The sequence below is a fragment of the Pseudopodoces humilis genome, chromosome 1, assembly GCF_049639895.1.
Source record: "Pseudopodoces humilis isolate 2021_Gansu_Grassland_sample_001 chromosome 1, ASM4963989v1, whole genome shotgun sequence".
In the NCBI taxonomy this organism is placed as follows: Eukaryota; Metazoa; Chordata; class Aves; order Passeriformes; family Paridae; genus Pseudopodoces; species Pseudopodoces humilis.
The window spans coordinates 111,640,527-111,657,556 of NC_142200.1; the positions used below are offsets into that span (position 1 = coordinate 111,640,527).

Below are 17,030 nucleotides of genomic sequence, written 5' to 3' on the forward strand. Positions count from 1 at the left end.
AAAGGGATATACTAACTCAAGTAACTGCCACACGGATTTAGCTCCACAATGACACAAACTTGTTATCGAAAGAGGTTATCAGAAGGTTTCAGCTGTCTAACCTGTTACAGACAAAAACGTTAAGCAATTTTGACTCTGCATTGAGAAAAAGACACAACAGACAGGCTCTAGGTCAAAGTCACTGGTGCCCAGCCTGCCTACCAAGAGTGGAGGAATCTGTGCTGTGTCATCCTCCAGCAAAACCCTTCCTTCAGAAGAGGGTAAGTGACAAGATGCAGACAGTGTCTGATCTAGTGCTGCAGGCACAGGACATGGAGATGCAGGATTGTATTTACAAGAAATTCAGTGCAGCTGGGGCTGCTCAAAACCCATGGAGGAAATTTTTGAAATGCTGGCATGAAGGAGATGGTTGACAGCAAGGCAATGCTAGCTGCAGGGAAGACACACTGCACTAAGCCTGCTGGGAACAGGGAAGAGTGATGGACAACTATTTTATTAATTGAGATATTCTCTGCAAGGTGCAAGGAAAGTGAGATGCAGTCAGCTGTTTCCTGAGTAGCTGCTTGTACATGTTAAGCTGGTTCTTACCAACAAAGTAGTAGTTTAAGAAACACTAAACAAAATTACAAAATGTGGGTTAAACCAATGACCAAACATACCATATTCCTAACAGCTGAATTCCCTAACAGAAAGCATCATGTCTGGAGTTTCCAAAGGTCTCTGCTCATAGGTGTAGTAGGACTGACATCCCAATGAACTTGGCATCGTGTCATCCCCTGCCTAATCTTTCCCTGCCACATCCCTCTTAGTGTTGTACATAAACCGTCGATAGACCCCAGGTCTAGAATCCATCAGCTGTGTTAGATAACTGAGTTACTTTGATTTCTTAACTAGTGTTTGTAAGTTCTGACAGCCACACTTAGTTTTATTAAATGTACTTGTGCTGGCTAAAGCCTTTCCCAATACCTCCTTAGGGCACTATTACAGGTTTCAGATTGAGACTGGACTGCTTAGGAACCATTGTGCTCCTGGAAAATGGGCTAATTACAGTGGCAATCTTGCACAGCAGTTACCACTAGTCTGCCTATATTGTTTTTCCCCTGCAAAAGGTTAGAAGCATGAAAATAAATAGAATTAGGTCTGTGTTTGTTATTAGAAGATATGCAGCAATCAGGCAGAAATGTTTTCATGTTCACTGCTAGGTACAGGATCTGATGCATGAGAAATGGTAATGAGATAACAAATTAGCCATTGATTCAGACACATCAGTGATGACTGAAAACCCTTATGTGGCGACTGCTCTTTTTCTGGGGGTCTCTTTGAAGTATGTTGGTGGTCCTCATGTGTTTCTTAGGAGAAGAACATCTGTTGAACACAAACCACTATCAAAATCAATATAATTACCATATTTTTGAAACTCTTGAGTTGAAGGAAGGGTGGATCTTTTTCCTGATCCTGAGTTGATCTTTCTTGTGCGACAAATGGAGGCTTTCAGCTTCTAAGTTGTTTTTGTTGGATGAAGAAACAGTTTTATTTCTCAGGTCTTACAGTCTATTAATTTTCATACACTTGGTTACACTAATGTTGATTAACGGTCAATAGTTTCAATTAAGCCTAAAACACTTCAATATCTAAATATCCCTACAAATTAATGGGACTGACATACTTCTAACTCAAACTAATTCAAAAAATGCCCCAAATATTAAATTATTAACAGATACCAGAAGAGTAATATGCAACCCACTTACAGAATAAACCTCCTGTATGTCACTACTCCGGCATTCAGAAAAACCTTCTGGAATCAATGATCACACAAAATTATCAGACCAGCAGAACTCTGATTCAGACCACCCCTTATGTATACATTTAGGGGTGCTGAATATCATTTACTCTTTCAAAGCCAGCAAACAAACAATGTCTTGGGGGAAAAAAAAAAAAAGGTTTAAAATAAATTCAAGGCACACTCCAATACCAGTACCTTCAGTATTTTCCACCTTCAACTATTATTTCCCATCAACATCTCATATTTTCTTAGCACTGAAATTAAATCCCACTTTGGATGCAGCTCCTAGTACACAATGCTATATCAGCAGCCTGGGTCATGTTATACACAAAAGGACTATTTGGTTAATATTACAGGCAGGAAAAACATATATAAATCAAAAAATGCCTACCAACACCTTAATCACCAAAAAAACCCCAAAACCATTTAAGCTTTTTAATGACTATTTCTTCTTACATTATATGCAGTATACCGAAGTAAAGATAACTCATATGGAAAAAGAACTGCTCAACCTAAATTTGTATCCACCACACCTGTTGGAATGAAAGCCTCCTAAGGCAAAGGCAAATTTCTTGGTGTTACTGCTCACATTCAAGAAGAATGCTTTCAAAGAAACCAGCTCACTTTTCCCTGATTTCTATTAGAGCCACCCTTGAGGCTAGACTGAAATAAGATAAATCAGAGATGAAAAAAACCAATGACATCAACTCCTACATCAGTGAAATGCAGGCTCTTGCAATATATTTACTCCTATGCTACTAGGCTTTTGAAAATTCCAAATGCTGAGGTTTTCATTACACTATAATATAAAATTCAGCTGATGAAGAATTTCTTTGAAGGGCAGGTGCTCATTCATGGTGCTGTTACCATGGGTGAGGCTGGAAGGGGAAATCCAGACAAGAAGTTAGGAACCAGCTGGGTCATATTTTCTTAATTTGAATACATATTTCAAATTTTTATAATATAAGCTCTAAACAAAAAGCTTCACATATGGTCACAAAGGTACAGTATTTACTGAAAGGGGGACAGAGGGAGAAGGATGAGAAGAGGAGAGAAAGAGAAGAGGGGGAAAAAAAAAGGAAGAAACAAAATTAAGAGGAAAAGGGAAAGAAAAAAAGGCTCAGAATCGGTGAATTCATTGTGCAATCAGTAACCTAATCGATAAGGATGCTGATTGTATTCAGTAATACAACACTGAAACTGAAGAGCCACCCATGACAACTGGGATATATATCTTTTTAGTTGTTTTTTTTGGGATTTCTTTTGCCATTAAAATTTGCATTTTTGAAATGTAGAAATCTTATGTGAAGTAAGGATTGTTAAACTTGCCATTTGAAAGTTATTTTTTCCTACCATATCTGTGCAATCTAAAAGTTAAATTACTCCTTTGCCCTTTTTCTCTCATTTTCTTGGTTTCTTTTTCTTCACTGAACAGCAGCAATTCCAACAATACTATATACTGAAAGATTATATACTGGGTGGTAGGGTAAAGGCTACATATAAAATGCTGCTTTAATGAGCTTTAACAAAAAGGACAAACGTAAAATCAGATATCCATCACCTTTCCCCTCCCTCTTGATGTCTCTCACATTACAGAAGATAAATTGCAGACACATCATAGATACTGAGGCAGCCCAAGTAAAATGTAGGCTGCTTTACTCTTCTTTCAAGTTCCTGTGATTGAACCTGGGAAAGACCTTTCTATGATCTTGTGATCAAATGCTGCCTTTCAAGCGAGAAAGGCTCAGAGAAATGGCTAAGAAATGGGGCTTTTACAGCTGCTCCGGACTGCTGACCAGCATAATGACATTGTTGTTGTGACAAACAAATAAAAAAAATCAAATAGAATCTTAGCCTCCTGCTTTCCCAGTGTCTTTCAAGGCTGAATTGCTTTTCTCTGTGTTTTGCAGCACTATTCGAGGAGAAGGGTGAGAGAGAGGCTTCAAGTATGCAAGAGGCTCCTGGTATTCAAAACATATGGAAAGGGGAGAGAGAGGCTTCTGGTATTCAAAACATATGGAAACTGCTATTGTGATACCACTCATCTGACTTCGTCAGGATGAATCTCAAAGGGAAACATCTTCACACGCTACTTCAGACACTTAATGTCACTTCATGCTCAGGGGGAAAGGGCTGCAGAAGAGTCCTCAATGCTCCTCTGGTGCCAGGGACAGGTTTAGTTTTGGAAGGAGGAAGGGAGGCAGTGTGGCAGAAAGGCAAAACTACAAAGGGAGGATGGGCTCTATGTACTTTTTCCCCTTCTATGTGTCTTCCCTTTCCTGTGACACCCCCTTTCTCACTACAGAGTCCTTCCTAAAGGCATCAGCGCCAAAGTTTTCCCAAAATGCTTAAGGACACACCAATCACCTCCAGGATGACATCTGTTCAGACAAATACTCAGAAGTTCAGATACATATCCTGTCTTTCCAGATACCAAATTTTTCATATTCTCTGCTGGTGAAAATGTTTTTGTAGAAAGCTCTGTACCAGCCCTGATGGGACAAACCCAGCTGAAAGCCTCCATAAGGCTGTCTGCCACCCAAGGGCCCTTCAAGGCACCTCTCCTGGATCTTCATTGATTTACAGTGGTTTCCTGAAACATCTGAAAATTCAATATTACAATTTTATTGGGACATCTGAAAAGTCCATTCCCAGAGGCTTCCACTTCTGGTTGAAATACGGATGCCCAAAGGAGTGTGTCAAAAAGTATCTATTTGCACATTGTTAAGCTTCAATAAAACTTTTTTGTTCAGTTTAGTTGGAATTTACAGGGTAAAGGTAAAGAAGATTGAGACTTCTGACATAAATTTCTCTATACTTTGAACTTGAAAGAGTTCAATATGTAAGCAAGTGAAAAAGTGCGAGGGAGGGAGGAGGAAAGCAAGAAGTTTTCTATGAAATGCCTGAAAGGGAAATAATTTTTATTCAGTTAAAAAACATGAGATAATGCAAACCCCTTGATGGGTATTATTATTATTGAGCATAACACACTATGAGCTCAAGTGGTTAGTCTGTGCTCAGCCTTGCTCAAGTTGGCTTTTTAAATGACTTTTAAACTAGTTGGCTCAGGTGTGACAACAGTATACTGCAGCAGTAGGGTCTGCAAAGCAGATGTACTCCATCATTTAAAGTGTCCTGAAGGGACTAATAAAGTAATGCAGGAGAGGAAGAAACAGGAGGAGTTGTGCCACTGCTGGCCACAGCTGATGCAAAAGCAGAATTCCTCCCTGAAATCTGAATCATGTACAAATAACTTTACAATTTTCCACGTTGTTTCATGCTCTGATTTGCATGTTTTTATTTATTTGCATTGCTTTGTTTTAAACTTCCAGCCCTTTAGACCTAAACAATCTGAAATTCAAGCTGTGAATCTTTCTGGCTCATAAATTTTGCCTGCAATAGCACCTGCGCAACTCGTCTGTCTTGTCTTGGATTTTACAAGTGTATCCAAGGAACAGCACTGTCCCTGGACCAGAAACTTGTTGACACCTCTCCTGCTGATGTATGAGGCAAGACAGAATTCAGTTCACACACTCTCAGCTGTGCTGGTTATGCAGCAGTAGCATACAGAAGGGCCATTTTTTTTTTCTTAAACAAATATATCCACCATTTCCCATAAAGGGAGTGGATTTTCTGAACTAGAAGATTTATATAGTCACTCCTAACAGCAAAAAATGCCACTGAGTTAAAAGAAAAAAGAAAAGTATATATTGAAATTAGTTTAGATAAACTGTGGCACAGTTCATTGCCACAAGACACTATGAATGAGAAAGGAATGCAGCTCTCTGTTTATGCTGCAGACTTTTAGAAATCTTAGAGGAAAGATATGACAGGTGCTACTGCGGCAGGAAGAAAAAAAAAGGAATAATCTTTTCTCATTTATATGCCATATTGTTCTCTAACTTTCATTCTTATAAACCAAGTGGAAGTTTTTAATCCAAACTGCAGTAATGCTATTTTATACATCATGACCTGAATTACTGTGATATCACAAACAAACTGAACTTATGCATTTTTTGTTACCTCTAGTTACAAAGTAATGCAAAAACCCCCAACCCTGTAAAAGACTTTAATTATACAGCTAGATCACAAAACTCTGTATATGATCATACAGCTTTTTGAAATACAAAAAGACACAGTTCTTTTGCTAGGAACTTACAGAGCAGTACAAGATCAAATGAAACACAACATAAATATGTAGCATTTCAGATCTTTGAGACTGTCCCCAACATCAACAACTTTATGTATTTCTAGAAAAGCAGGCTTTATATGATGTCAACATTCTGTCTTCTCTCACACAGCTTTCCTCGTGAGCTCAAATTACATGGCTTAGCATTGTAATATTATATATAAGATATTAAATATTTGGATTTAATATCTTAAATACAAATCGGTTCAGCCCTCATTCCTCCAAGAAATTAGTGTGTACAAACTATTGGGGTTTACTGAGTAAACAAGTAATTCTGTATCCTCCTAACCAAAGGGAGTCCTTTTTGAGCTAAATGTGAGATAAAATCTTGGATAGGAATTTTTCTTTTTTGCTTTTTAGTAAAATAACCCCTGTTTTTAAATAATTTAAAGAATATACAATATTTAGGGCCCAAGAAACCTAGGAAATTGGAATGGATCTTTGCAGCATGACATGGAAATATGTGCTATGAAAGCAGAAGCACCTCCAGCAATGTCAGCACAGTAAGGACAACTGAAGGTTACATAAACATAATTCTGAAGAAATTAAAAAAAAAAAAGGAGCTAAAGGCAGAGAACCCCATCTTGTTCAGTGGTACAAAATGACACACTTCACATTTGAACGTCTGAAAAAGGCCATGAAGAACTTCATCAGATTTTAAAGGCTGTCTTTGAAAGGAAGGAAACTTTGAAAGTCCAAGAAACACTTGACTTCAGTTGAAGTCAAAAGCTATTGGAAATTTATTGCTGAAGAGTTGGTACACGTTGGATTAACTACAAATAATAGATGGCCAAGAACTGGGAGGAGGGTTAAGCCAGGAGCCTGTGCTGGTGGAATTGGACAGCTGTGAGTCTAAAAGGTAGGGCAGAACATGGAGCAGTGATAACGTTTTGGCCACATCATAGAAACCTGCACGAGCCACAAACCAAAGTCAGATTTAAACAGGGAGCTGCTTTCTAAGCAAAAGGTTTTATATTTTCCAATAACTCACTACTGCAGTTCCTTGGTTAGAAAGTCCATCTTTATGACCATCTTATGCAAAATCTATATGATCTTAAACATGATGTGATGTCTGAAAAACGAAACTATTTCCCTAGGGTCACTCTCTTTTGCAAGCTGTACACACCACCCAGGCACCTCTTAGCATCCAACAGGACCCAGGCAATAGGTCCACAGAGCCCATTCTGCACAGAGCTGTTTGTCACGAAGACCTGAGCTTGGCACGGCGCCTGCGCATCGCTGAGGGCATGGGAAGCACACGGGGTCCAAAGCAGGACAAGGGCTACAGAGGCCCCATGGTCATCACCAAGACTCAAGCAGCAGCTAAAGATTTTAACTGTTTGTCAAAGGTGAGGACTTAGAAAGAAGATGAAACTAACAGAAGTTAAAAGAATATTCAGAGGTTTGCGATGTAAAAGAAATTTCTGCCTACAGTGAGCTGAGTTTGTGTATTTACGGAGCACAGAAAGTGAAAGATAACAGTAATTCCATAAAAAATGACAGCCAGAACTTGGAAACGAGAAAAATAAATAGAAAATTTGTTAAAATGTTATTTTTTATGAAGGTCTTTAAAAGGATCATATTTTCTGATACAATAAGGAGGAACTTATGTAGCGCAGTCAGCAGATAACATTGAAAGTATTTATCAACCTGAATTCTTAGAATTCAGGTAGACAATATAAAAGATTCAGAAAACATTAGTATCATATGCATGAAAGGAACTGAGAATACAAGTGGGAAAATTTGGGGATTTTTAATAAAAAAATTTTGAGGATAACAGTATGTAAAAGATAATCCCCTTTTTAAACTAGTTTCACTGAGTATTACCAGTGGAAAATCTGGCAGAATCCCCTTTTTTCTGAGTTCTCTGTAGCATTCTACAAATGTTTTAAGATATCTACAAAGTAATACCTGGTTTATAGTTTTGGCTGCTGTTTCATCTGGTTTAAACTGTGAAAAACATATACCTATATGCAGATAGCTATGCAAATGCTCCAAGAAGGAGTATTTGGAAGAATTTGTCAGTGTTTTGTCTATATAAATGAACAGAGAATTAAATAAAAAAGATAAAACACCAAGAGACAGGGTCTAAAAAGTTATCAAACAAAACATTTTAAGTTCATTCACTCAGAAAAACAAATTACAGCATCACTAATGACAAACAAGATAGCATTTGTTCATATACTAAGAGAAAAATAGTGGAAAATGTTGTTAATATCCAGTACACAGTTAACCCTCAACTGGAATACTGTTCCCTCATCACCATTTAAGGCAAAATATTCTAGAAAACATGTTGCTCTAAATAGAGTATTCCAAGTTCTAAGTCTACTTCTCTGAAGCAAAGGTTAACTATTTGAATTTACTCTCCATGGTGGAAGAACCTGAGATTTCCTAAGAGAAATATTTAAACTAAGGAGAGAGGCAATAAATAACAATTGATTTTGGTGAAATGAGTCCATAAAAATGCAGTGCTTGGAACAATTTCAAGAAAAAAAATTAGCATGCCCAGTAATGATTAAAGCAAGATATGAAGCATTTGCAAATACATCTGTATTGCTGCAGATAATTTCTTTCTATTTAAGAGTTTTTACTCTAGTAAAAGTCAGTATCAAAATGACAGTCACTTGTTACTTTTGGGGTTCCTAACATACACAAGGGTAATAATTCCCTCTTCTTTCTTTTTGTCAGGTATCTGTAATTAAATTAGCGATAAGAAAATGAAGATCCTTGACCATGTAAGGTAGCATTCGTGTGTCTCACTTTAAATTTTCTCTGAGAAAGTAACTGGTCCAATGTCCTCTGACAACTCAAAGTATCTACAAAGCAAATGAAATTTAGGAAGTACTACAATGACTAGAAAATGCTGTGAGGGAGTATAATGGACATATCAGCAGAGGATAATTGCTACAATTGCGGCAAGTTCCTGTGAAATTCCAGAGAGAAAAGTAAAAACTTGTAAATTTTTTGCATTTATTCAGAAAGAGAAAATGAAGTTATCTAAAAACATCCAAGGATACTGGGACATGAATGAAAACTGTGTAAAAGTCATACCCTAAACTTGCCTATCCAAACAGAAGCTAACTTGTTACTGAGAGACAAGCTAGGAAATTTTAATTTAATTCGGTGATTGCCAAATGTAAAAAATTAGCAAGATTTTATATGAAGTCTCCTATTCACCAACAAAAATAGATGCAGTACAGAAAGACTGAGAGAGAGCTACCTTCATTATTAGTAGTGCTCTTCACATCTTGATGGAGTTGTAGAGCGATACAGAACTCATTTGCTGACTTTCAGCAGGACTATACAAGGCCTATACCATTAGTTTCACATGGGGATGAATTCTCTATAGGATGAAAATATACCCACTAGGCCATGTAGGTCTCTTTGTCTCAGGAAAGCAGTACTAATAAAGGGAAAACAAAAAACCTCTCACAAATACAATCCACAAAAATAATAATCACTCAAAGCTACTCAGAATATTTATGAAGTTGACATGGAATCTGCCAAGCATTGAGATTTTGCAGACTTCTGGAAATGACTGTGCTTTCTCAGTCTGAAAGAAATGCAAAGACATTAACTAATTATTTATGGGACAACCAATTATTTTGTACTGTAAGTCTAAGACTGAACTTCATGCAATGCCTATTAGTTGAGCAGGCAAGACAGTGGAGCAATTCCTTTTGGAGTGGAATGAAGCCAAGGAGTTGAACAGAGAAGCCCCCTTAATGAGAATGATTCACTAACACAGACACAATGATGCTCAATTTACCTAGGCACTATACAACTGACCATCAAATGTTTCAAGAGACAGAAAATAACCTTTAAATTGAGACTGGGTTGAAGCAGAGGTGTCTGGAGATGCTCAGTTCTACAATTTTTAAGAAACAACAGACAGTGATTGAAATTATAAAGTCAAAGGAGGATGGATGTGCTTTTGCTTTCAGAAGGTACAGAGTCTCTAAAGTGCCCCGTGTGCCCTCCTTTCCTTGCAAATGTAGCACTGCTTTTCTGCTGCATTGTTGGTCTGTGACAGCTTAGATGTGTGACTCTTGGCTAGACTCAAACATCCAGGTAAACAACTCTCTTGCAATTTTTTTCCAATTTACAAGAACAATAAAAAAATCCCAAACTTGACAACAACAAAAACCAAATTTAAAAAAAAAAAAATCCAGCTGCATTTACATCTCATTTGCCAATAAGAAAACTAGTATTCAAAATTAATGTTTGAGATAACTCTTTGGGAAGGTATAACTAATTCATAGCCCATGCTTTATTCTGGGATGAAAGCCAGAGCCATGGTTCCCAGTCTTTCTAAGGGGTTGTTCAACATCAAGTGAAAACTGCCTACCCCAGATCTTCCATCGTGACTGGGTAACCAGGCAAAACTGCCCCTGCAGCACATGAGCATTTTATCCTCCAAACATGCTAATCTCACGAACATACACCCCACAGAATGTATGGTGACACACCACCAGGATCACATCTCAGGGAACCCAGCAGAGAAAGACAGCTTGGATGGAGGAGAGCTGCCAAAATGATTTGTCTGGTTGATAATTCCACTGCCTCAGGCCAGTAGCACATGGCCAACAGCCAGGCTGATTTCTTGATGGGCCTCATGCAACCCTGTATTAGCTGATAAACTTGAACCAGAGCATTAGAGCTTGGATGAGAGGAGTGGAAAAAAATGCAAAAAAAAACCTTTCAGTTTACTGCTACATCTGAAAGAATCCATCTGAAAATCCAAAATCAATGTAATTTAACCCTAAAAGGATTGATCCATTTTCCCTCTCAGTAAGATCATGCCTTTGAGCAGCACAGGTTAATAACAGATAGTGTTGCATATTTCCAGTAATGTGGAGTTCTCCAGTTCTTAGTTTTTTAACTGATATCCATAAAGAGGTTACAGCAATAAACTAGAGATGATTCTTCTTCTATGCCAATTACTGAGATGCTGGGAGGATCCTTTTCAGACTATAATTGTGATTTTCCAGGTACATTAAGAGACTTGATTTTCCTTCCTGCTTTATGCAAGACACTGCTATCTTTGCTGAGAGGCCTAAATACAGGTTCATGGCACAGATGTAGAAACAGAGTACAAGCCTTAACAGGAATCTACAACAAGAAGAAACCAGGAGCTAATAATTTTTTGCACTGGATAAAATGTAAATGATCCCCTGAATTGACACCACTGCTAAGTTGATCATATTTGTGCCCTGGCTTCTTAAGAAGAAGAGGAATAAATACAACAAATCTTTTATTTATGGATTTAAAGAGTGTCCTACTTTAATAACAAGGCACAAAAAGCCTCTTTTATGTGGACCAAATACTCTATGACAAGTTCTAATTACCTGTGTTTTGAGATACAAAATCTGCCTCCCAAAACTTGAAGACAAAATGGGATCTTACAGATACTTCATGCATAGTTGAGTGAGTTCAGTTAATGGTTCAATGACTTTTCCCAAGCTGCATTCTGCTCTATCTGCATCTGAACAGTACTCAGGTAAATTAAAACCCTTAATATAGTCACTTCCCAAATAATCCTTGCGACTAAATGCCATCTGACAACAACAACACGAGAGAAACATAGTAGACAATCTTTTCACATGGACATCTTTTCTTCTTCAAGAAACTAAGAGCTAATTCATGTCTTTTAAGAAAGCATCAAAAGTTATAGACATTAAAATCCAATTTCAGTGTGTCTTTTGAAACAAGAGATAACAAGAAATAAATAAGCATGCTATCTTATCAAGATCCCCATTTTGATGGCCAACATTGTTCATACTGAATACCCAGTACATTCCTGACTATTTAAAAATTTAAAAAATAAGAAAAAAAAAAGGAAATAATTTTCATTTTATAGCTGTCATTCTTTACCATGCAGCTTTCTGTCTCAAGCAGGCTCTGTAAGAATATTCTACTTTAATATTGGATCTAATGATGTGTCCTCCCTGACACAACTGGGAATGTGACCATGGAGCACAGCGGCTTTTACCGACAGAGCCAGCCTTACCGACTCCTTGCTATTCACACTCCTTCCATTGGGTGTTGCTGTGATATTAAACAGATTACTGCTGGGACTCAAAGTGTGCATACAGAAAGACAAGGCAAAGGTTAAAGTTCTCTGCCTATGGTGCTCAGCCCATTGTCCTACACAGCCCAAGTTTGTTTTGCTTAAAAAGTTGGTGGTGAAATTCATTAGCTGGTGCTGAGAAAAATTGTCAGTGACTACTTTTGAAAATGCAGTCCTAAAATGGAGTCTTTCAGCTTGCACTAAAAGCTTTATATTCTTTCATGAAGGTGATCTGACTAAAATTTATATGTACATTGCAGCATTCAATTACTGTACACTGTAGCTGTGCAGATGGCTTTCTTTTAATTAGAGTATTTAGTGCATCTTCTGCATAAAGAACCAGGCAATGAATAAGAAGGAATTTAATGAAAGTAGTCAAAAAAGGAAATAGTTTAAAGGAAACTAGGGGAAGAAAAAAAAAAAAGGTGAGATAATGACTTAGGACACAATTCTTGCAAGTATTTCCTGCTCGTTTAATGCAGCCTTTCAGAAAACCCAGAGGAGAAATCTTTGCAAATTTGTGGCCTCGGAGAGGTCTTGCCAAGCAGTAAGTATTAAGCAACTGATCACTAAACTTTGCACATCTGATGAACGCACCAATGATAGCTGAAGATTTGAAAAGCAAAATAACTGGAACTTGGCTTTCAGCGTGGCACAGACACACCAGTGAATGTGTTCCAAGGGTATTGTCAGAAAGTGTCAGAATTTCATTAAGTTACGGTGAGAAAAAAATGACATAAAATAATTTAATATTTTAAATATCCTCTGTATTAACAGCTACTGCTGTTAATATTGGTAACAGTAGCTAGCAACACAAAGTGGTAATTGCGATGAATATAAAGCTTCTACAACCTGAAATCCTGGATAATTTCTAATCAATAATTAAGAAGCTAGGCTTATATTCTTATATAAGTTGTATTCCTAGTTTGTTAGAAAATCATTGGCATTTAGTTATGTGGCCTCTATCCTAACTGGGAAAAAAAAAAAAAAAAAACAACCAACCAACAAAAAACCACCAACATTCAAAAGGAAAAAACACAGTGAAACAACATGAATTTTATGTTCTTAAATTTGCTTCTGGCAGGCATAAATGCTTAAAACATACAAACCTGGGTAAGAAAAAGCTGCTATGGGTCATAAAGGATAGGCTTCAGCCAGGGAAGTTATACACCCTCTTAGCAGGGGCAGTAATTTAAGTCACTCTCAAGAATAAATCCAGTATTTCTGTATTCTAAGCTCTTCAGTGAATTTTAAATTTTGTAGTGACGGCTAGACTTACCTGGTAGACCGGGTGGGGTTTTCAGATATTTGCCATTAAAATGCTGAATTACTACTTCACATTTTTCTGTAGACTCCATTCTGGAAAAGAGAAGAGAGTGGGATATGGGTAGAGGCAATATGTGTGCTGGATTGTTATGGAAGCACTCACTCAGCAAAAAACAAAAAGCAGAAGGAGAAAAAAAGGACAAGCACAGATGCTGAGAGACATCTTCATAGCTGCTGCTGCTGATTTCTGCAGAGAAACTGGTTGAGCCCATTTAGGACAGAGTGTGGCTCCCGAGGAGGACCTGCCACCCTCCCCGCCTGCAGCTGCGCTCCCAGCTGTGTTTGAGCCACAGGCCTGTCAATGAACAGTCCTCTTCTGGCTCCAGGGCATCACCCGGAACAAGGACATCCTTTGTGCTCTCACGTGCTGCTTGGAAAAGCAATGGACATGTTTCTAGATTCCTTGTGCACCCAAAATAACTTCAAATGGCTTAAAGAAATGAATTGCAGGATTTGGAGAGGAACACGGAGGATTAAACAACAATTATTAAGGATTACAATGTTAAGAAATCAACCTGCAAAGACAGACTTTGCAGTAAAACCAAAGACAATGCATATATGACTATTACAACACAAAGCCGAATTCTGGGCAAAGACAGTTATTTATGTGTAACACCAGCAGGGGAAATGCCTTACTGTTCATCTACTATGAGTTCAGGCTAACTTTCAGAGTTGAGACATTAAAGCATTAACAGTGAATTGGTAAGTGTATTTTTGAAGAATGCTTAGGAATACAAAGTTAATTGTCAAATCCCAAACCATGGTTATACCATATCTGGGAACTCACCATTGTTCCACATCTTCTAAATTAAGTGCATACAAGTCCAGAAAAACTTTGCTACAGAGGGGCTTTAGAAACTTTGAAAAGAGGGAAGAGAGAAATGGAAAGCTAGTAATTTCCTAGAAAAGTTGTGTTTAAAGCCATGTTCAATGCTCCTTCAATACACCAGTACCTACCTCCAGGTAGTCACAAACTAACTCTGCTGACTGATATATTGCTTATTTGTCACCTGTCTACATTGTTTCAAAATGAATTTATCCACTACCCTGCCTATCACACAGTTTGGGGAAACAGTGGTTCACATACAGCAGCAGTTTGTCTCCCAGGATACAATTTTGCCAGAGTCCATAGGGCCACAGGCCACACCACACCACCAAAAAAAAAACCCAACAAAAACCAAACGAAAACAAACAAAAAAACAAAAAAACAAACCAGAAAAATCCTGCTTGCCCATTTAATTATTTGAGTAAGTCAGTCTCTTGTCCAATTGTTTCAGGTGAAGTTATTAAAACTTTCCCCTTCCAGATTGTATCACGGTGTATCATGTGGGCTGGGCTATTTCTACAAGCACAAAGACAGCTACTTAGATTGTTCACTTTGGCTTCATTCAGATTTAACTAAGCGAATGTCTGCGCTGAGCGTTTAGAGACTCTTGTCTCTGAAAGAATAAATGCAATAAAAGTCTGTTTTCTGTAGCTGCAGGCACTTGGTGTCAAACCATGTTATGTTGCACCACACAGCAGTGACAATTTCATTTTAATACATGGGGTACATTTTAACAAGCCAAAGCAATCCCTGCAAAGAATGCAATATATAAGATGCCAAATGAAAGAGACTCAGTGCAGTTCATGCGTTTTATGTGGGAAGAGAATAAAAGTGAAACCCACAGTGCTCTGGGATAAAAAGCCCATCATTCGAATAGCACTCTGAAAAAGAATGTGCACATTTTCCTCTCAAGTTTCACAATTAACGGCTCTCAAATGCCATTGCTGGCTATCTGTAATCTGGCACACGCTTCGCTTGAAACCGACACTGGCATTATCGACTCAGCCTGAAAAGGCAGCACAATAGACAAAGCCCTCTATACATGTTCCCCTCGGACGTGTTGCTGAGTAACAACTGCATCCATCCTTTGCCCACCCCACCTGAGCCCTGGTGTGCTTTCTGCAACTTCTGCCTCTGGAGGTGGCCTTTCCTCCCGGCCGGGCAGAGGCTGCCCAGGCAGCCACCCACGCATCAGGAAGGCGTCCATCCCAGGGCCACCAAAACATGAATTATAATTGTCCACGATGCCCCATTTCTTAGAAATAACCATTTCAAATTGAGTTCTTCGGGATGATTGGCTCACTGACTAACTGGGAAAAATTTGGGGTACAGAGCAACCAGATATATTCACAAAATTGTCAGATTCTTGCCATAACAAGACTCTGGTTTTAGTTTAGTTAAAATTCTGACCAATATCAACCTCTTAGGTGTCAATGCCTATGGAAGGCACCTACACGAGTTGAACCTATCCATACACATCAACACACATTACTCTTCTTGTTTTATCCATAAAGACGAGCTATAACTGGGCAGAGGCCCCAAAAATAAACTTTCTTTAGGTCCATGTTAATAAATTCCTACTACTTTTCTTCCAAAAAGCTGTGGCACTCCTCTCTTGTAGAATGTGCTTTGAATTATTCTTATATGAGCTAGCAACGTTTCAAAATGTTGTTCGAGACTGGCATTTAATAAAAATATCACTAATGGAACTGTTACATGTTAAAAGGTTTGTTGTAAAAGAATGTCAGCTGAATGTTATTGGGAGAATAACACAAATACATCTTTTAATATTGGTGTTCCTTTCATAATTAATAGAACAAAAATATAAAAAAAAATATCCTAGATGCTTCAAGACCTTCTACTGAAAGATACAATTATTCAACACTCTTGCTGGAAAGGGAAGGAAAAGAGCTTCACATGATAATAGAAATTTGGTTCTGATTAGATCATTTGCACTTTCGAACTCCTTTCAACTGTATATTTTTGGTGTTTATCCTAACAAGATCTAAGATAATAATTCATGTTTAAATGCAATTTGGAGATAAATATAAAATTAAAAAGCCATAGGTTTTTATAACTTTTTAAGAGGTACAGATATTGATATAAACCCAAAATAACAAATAAAACCATGATAATTTATTTTTACCTGTATCTATGTATCTCCCAGTTCTGGAACATACAAAATAAGTAATGCAACTGTCTATATTCTATCCAGTTTGAAAATAAGTAAATTTTAATAAAATTTAAGAATATTTTTCTTATGTTTTTAGCTATAGTTTATAAACTAAAGATATTTCAATATGAAAAGTAAAAGAAAAAAAAATCCAAACAAACCCAAAACAGTGGGTGCTTAAGCAAGCGTCAGAACCAAAGAACTTGATGTTCACATGCTGCTGTTAAATATTTACATAATATAATTTAAAAACTTTATATTATCCTATTATTAAATAATAAAAATAATTTATTTTATAATATAATATTTATGTTGTATGTCTCTACCACAGACCACAATGGTACCAAAGCAGTCATTATGTATTTTTAGAAGTAATAGGGAATGTTTAACATGAAAAGGAAGAGGGAAGGTGCGGGAAGGTGCGGGAAGGTGCGGGAAGGTGCGGGAAGGTGCGGGAAGGTGCGGGAAGGGAAGGTGCGGGAAGGGAAGGTGCGGGAAGGGAAGGTGCGGGAAGGGAAGGTGCGGGAAGGGAAGGGAAGGTGCGGGAAGGTGCGGGAAGGGAAGGTGCGGGAAGGTGCGGGAAGGGAAGGGAAGGTGCGGGAAGGTGCGGGAAGGTGCGGGAAGGTGCGGGAAGGTGCGGGAAGGGAAGGGAAGGTGCGGGAA

At 37.9% G+C, this 17,030-nt stretch overlaps 1 protein-coding gene across 6 annotated transcripts in view; it reads right to left on the reverse strand.

The window, feature by feature from the left end:
• Positions 1-17,030, reverse strand: part of RBMS3 (RNA binding motif single stranded interacting protein 3) — a 708,653-nt gene that overhangs the window by 131,317 nt on the left and 560,306 nt on the right. For all 6 annotated transcript variants that reach the window (XM_088051401.1, XM_088051399.1, XM_088051425.1 and 3 more), the window contains one exon: positions 13,322-13,401. In XM_088051401.1, coding sequence (XP_087907527.1) covers positions 13,322-13,401 — 80 coding nt within the window. The remainder of the gene's footprint in view (positions 1-13,321; positions 13,402-17,030) is intronic.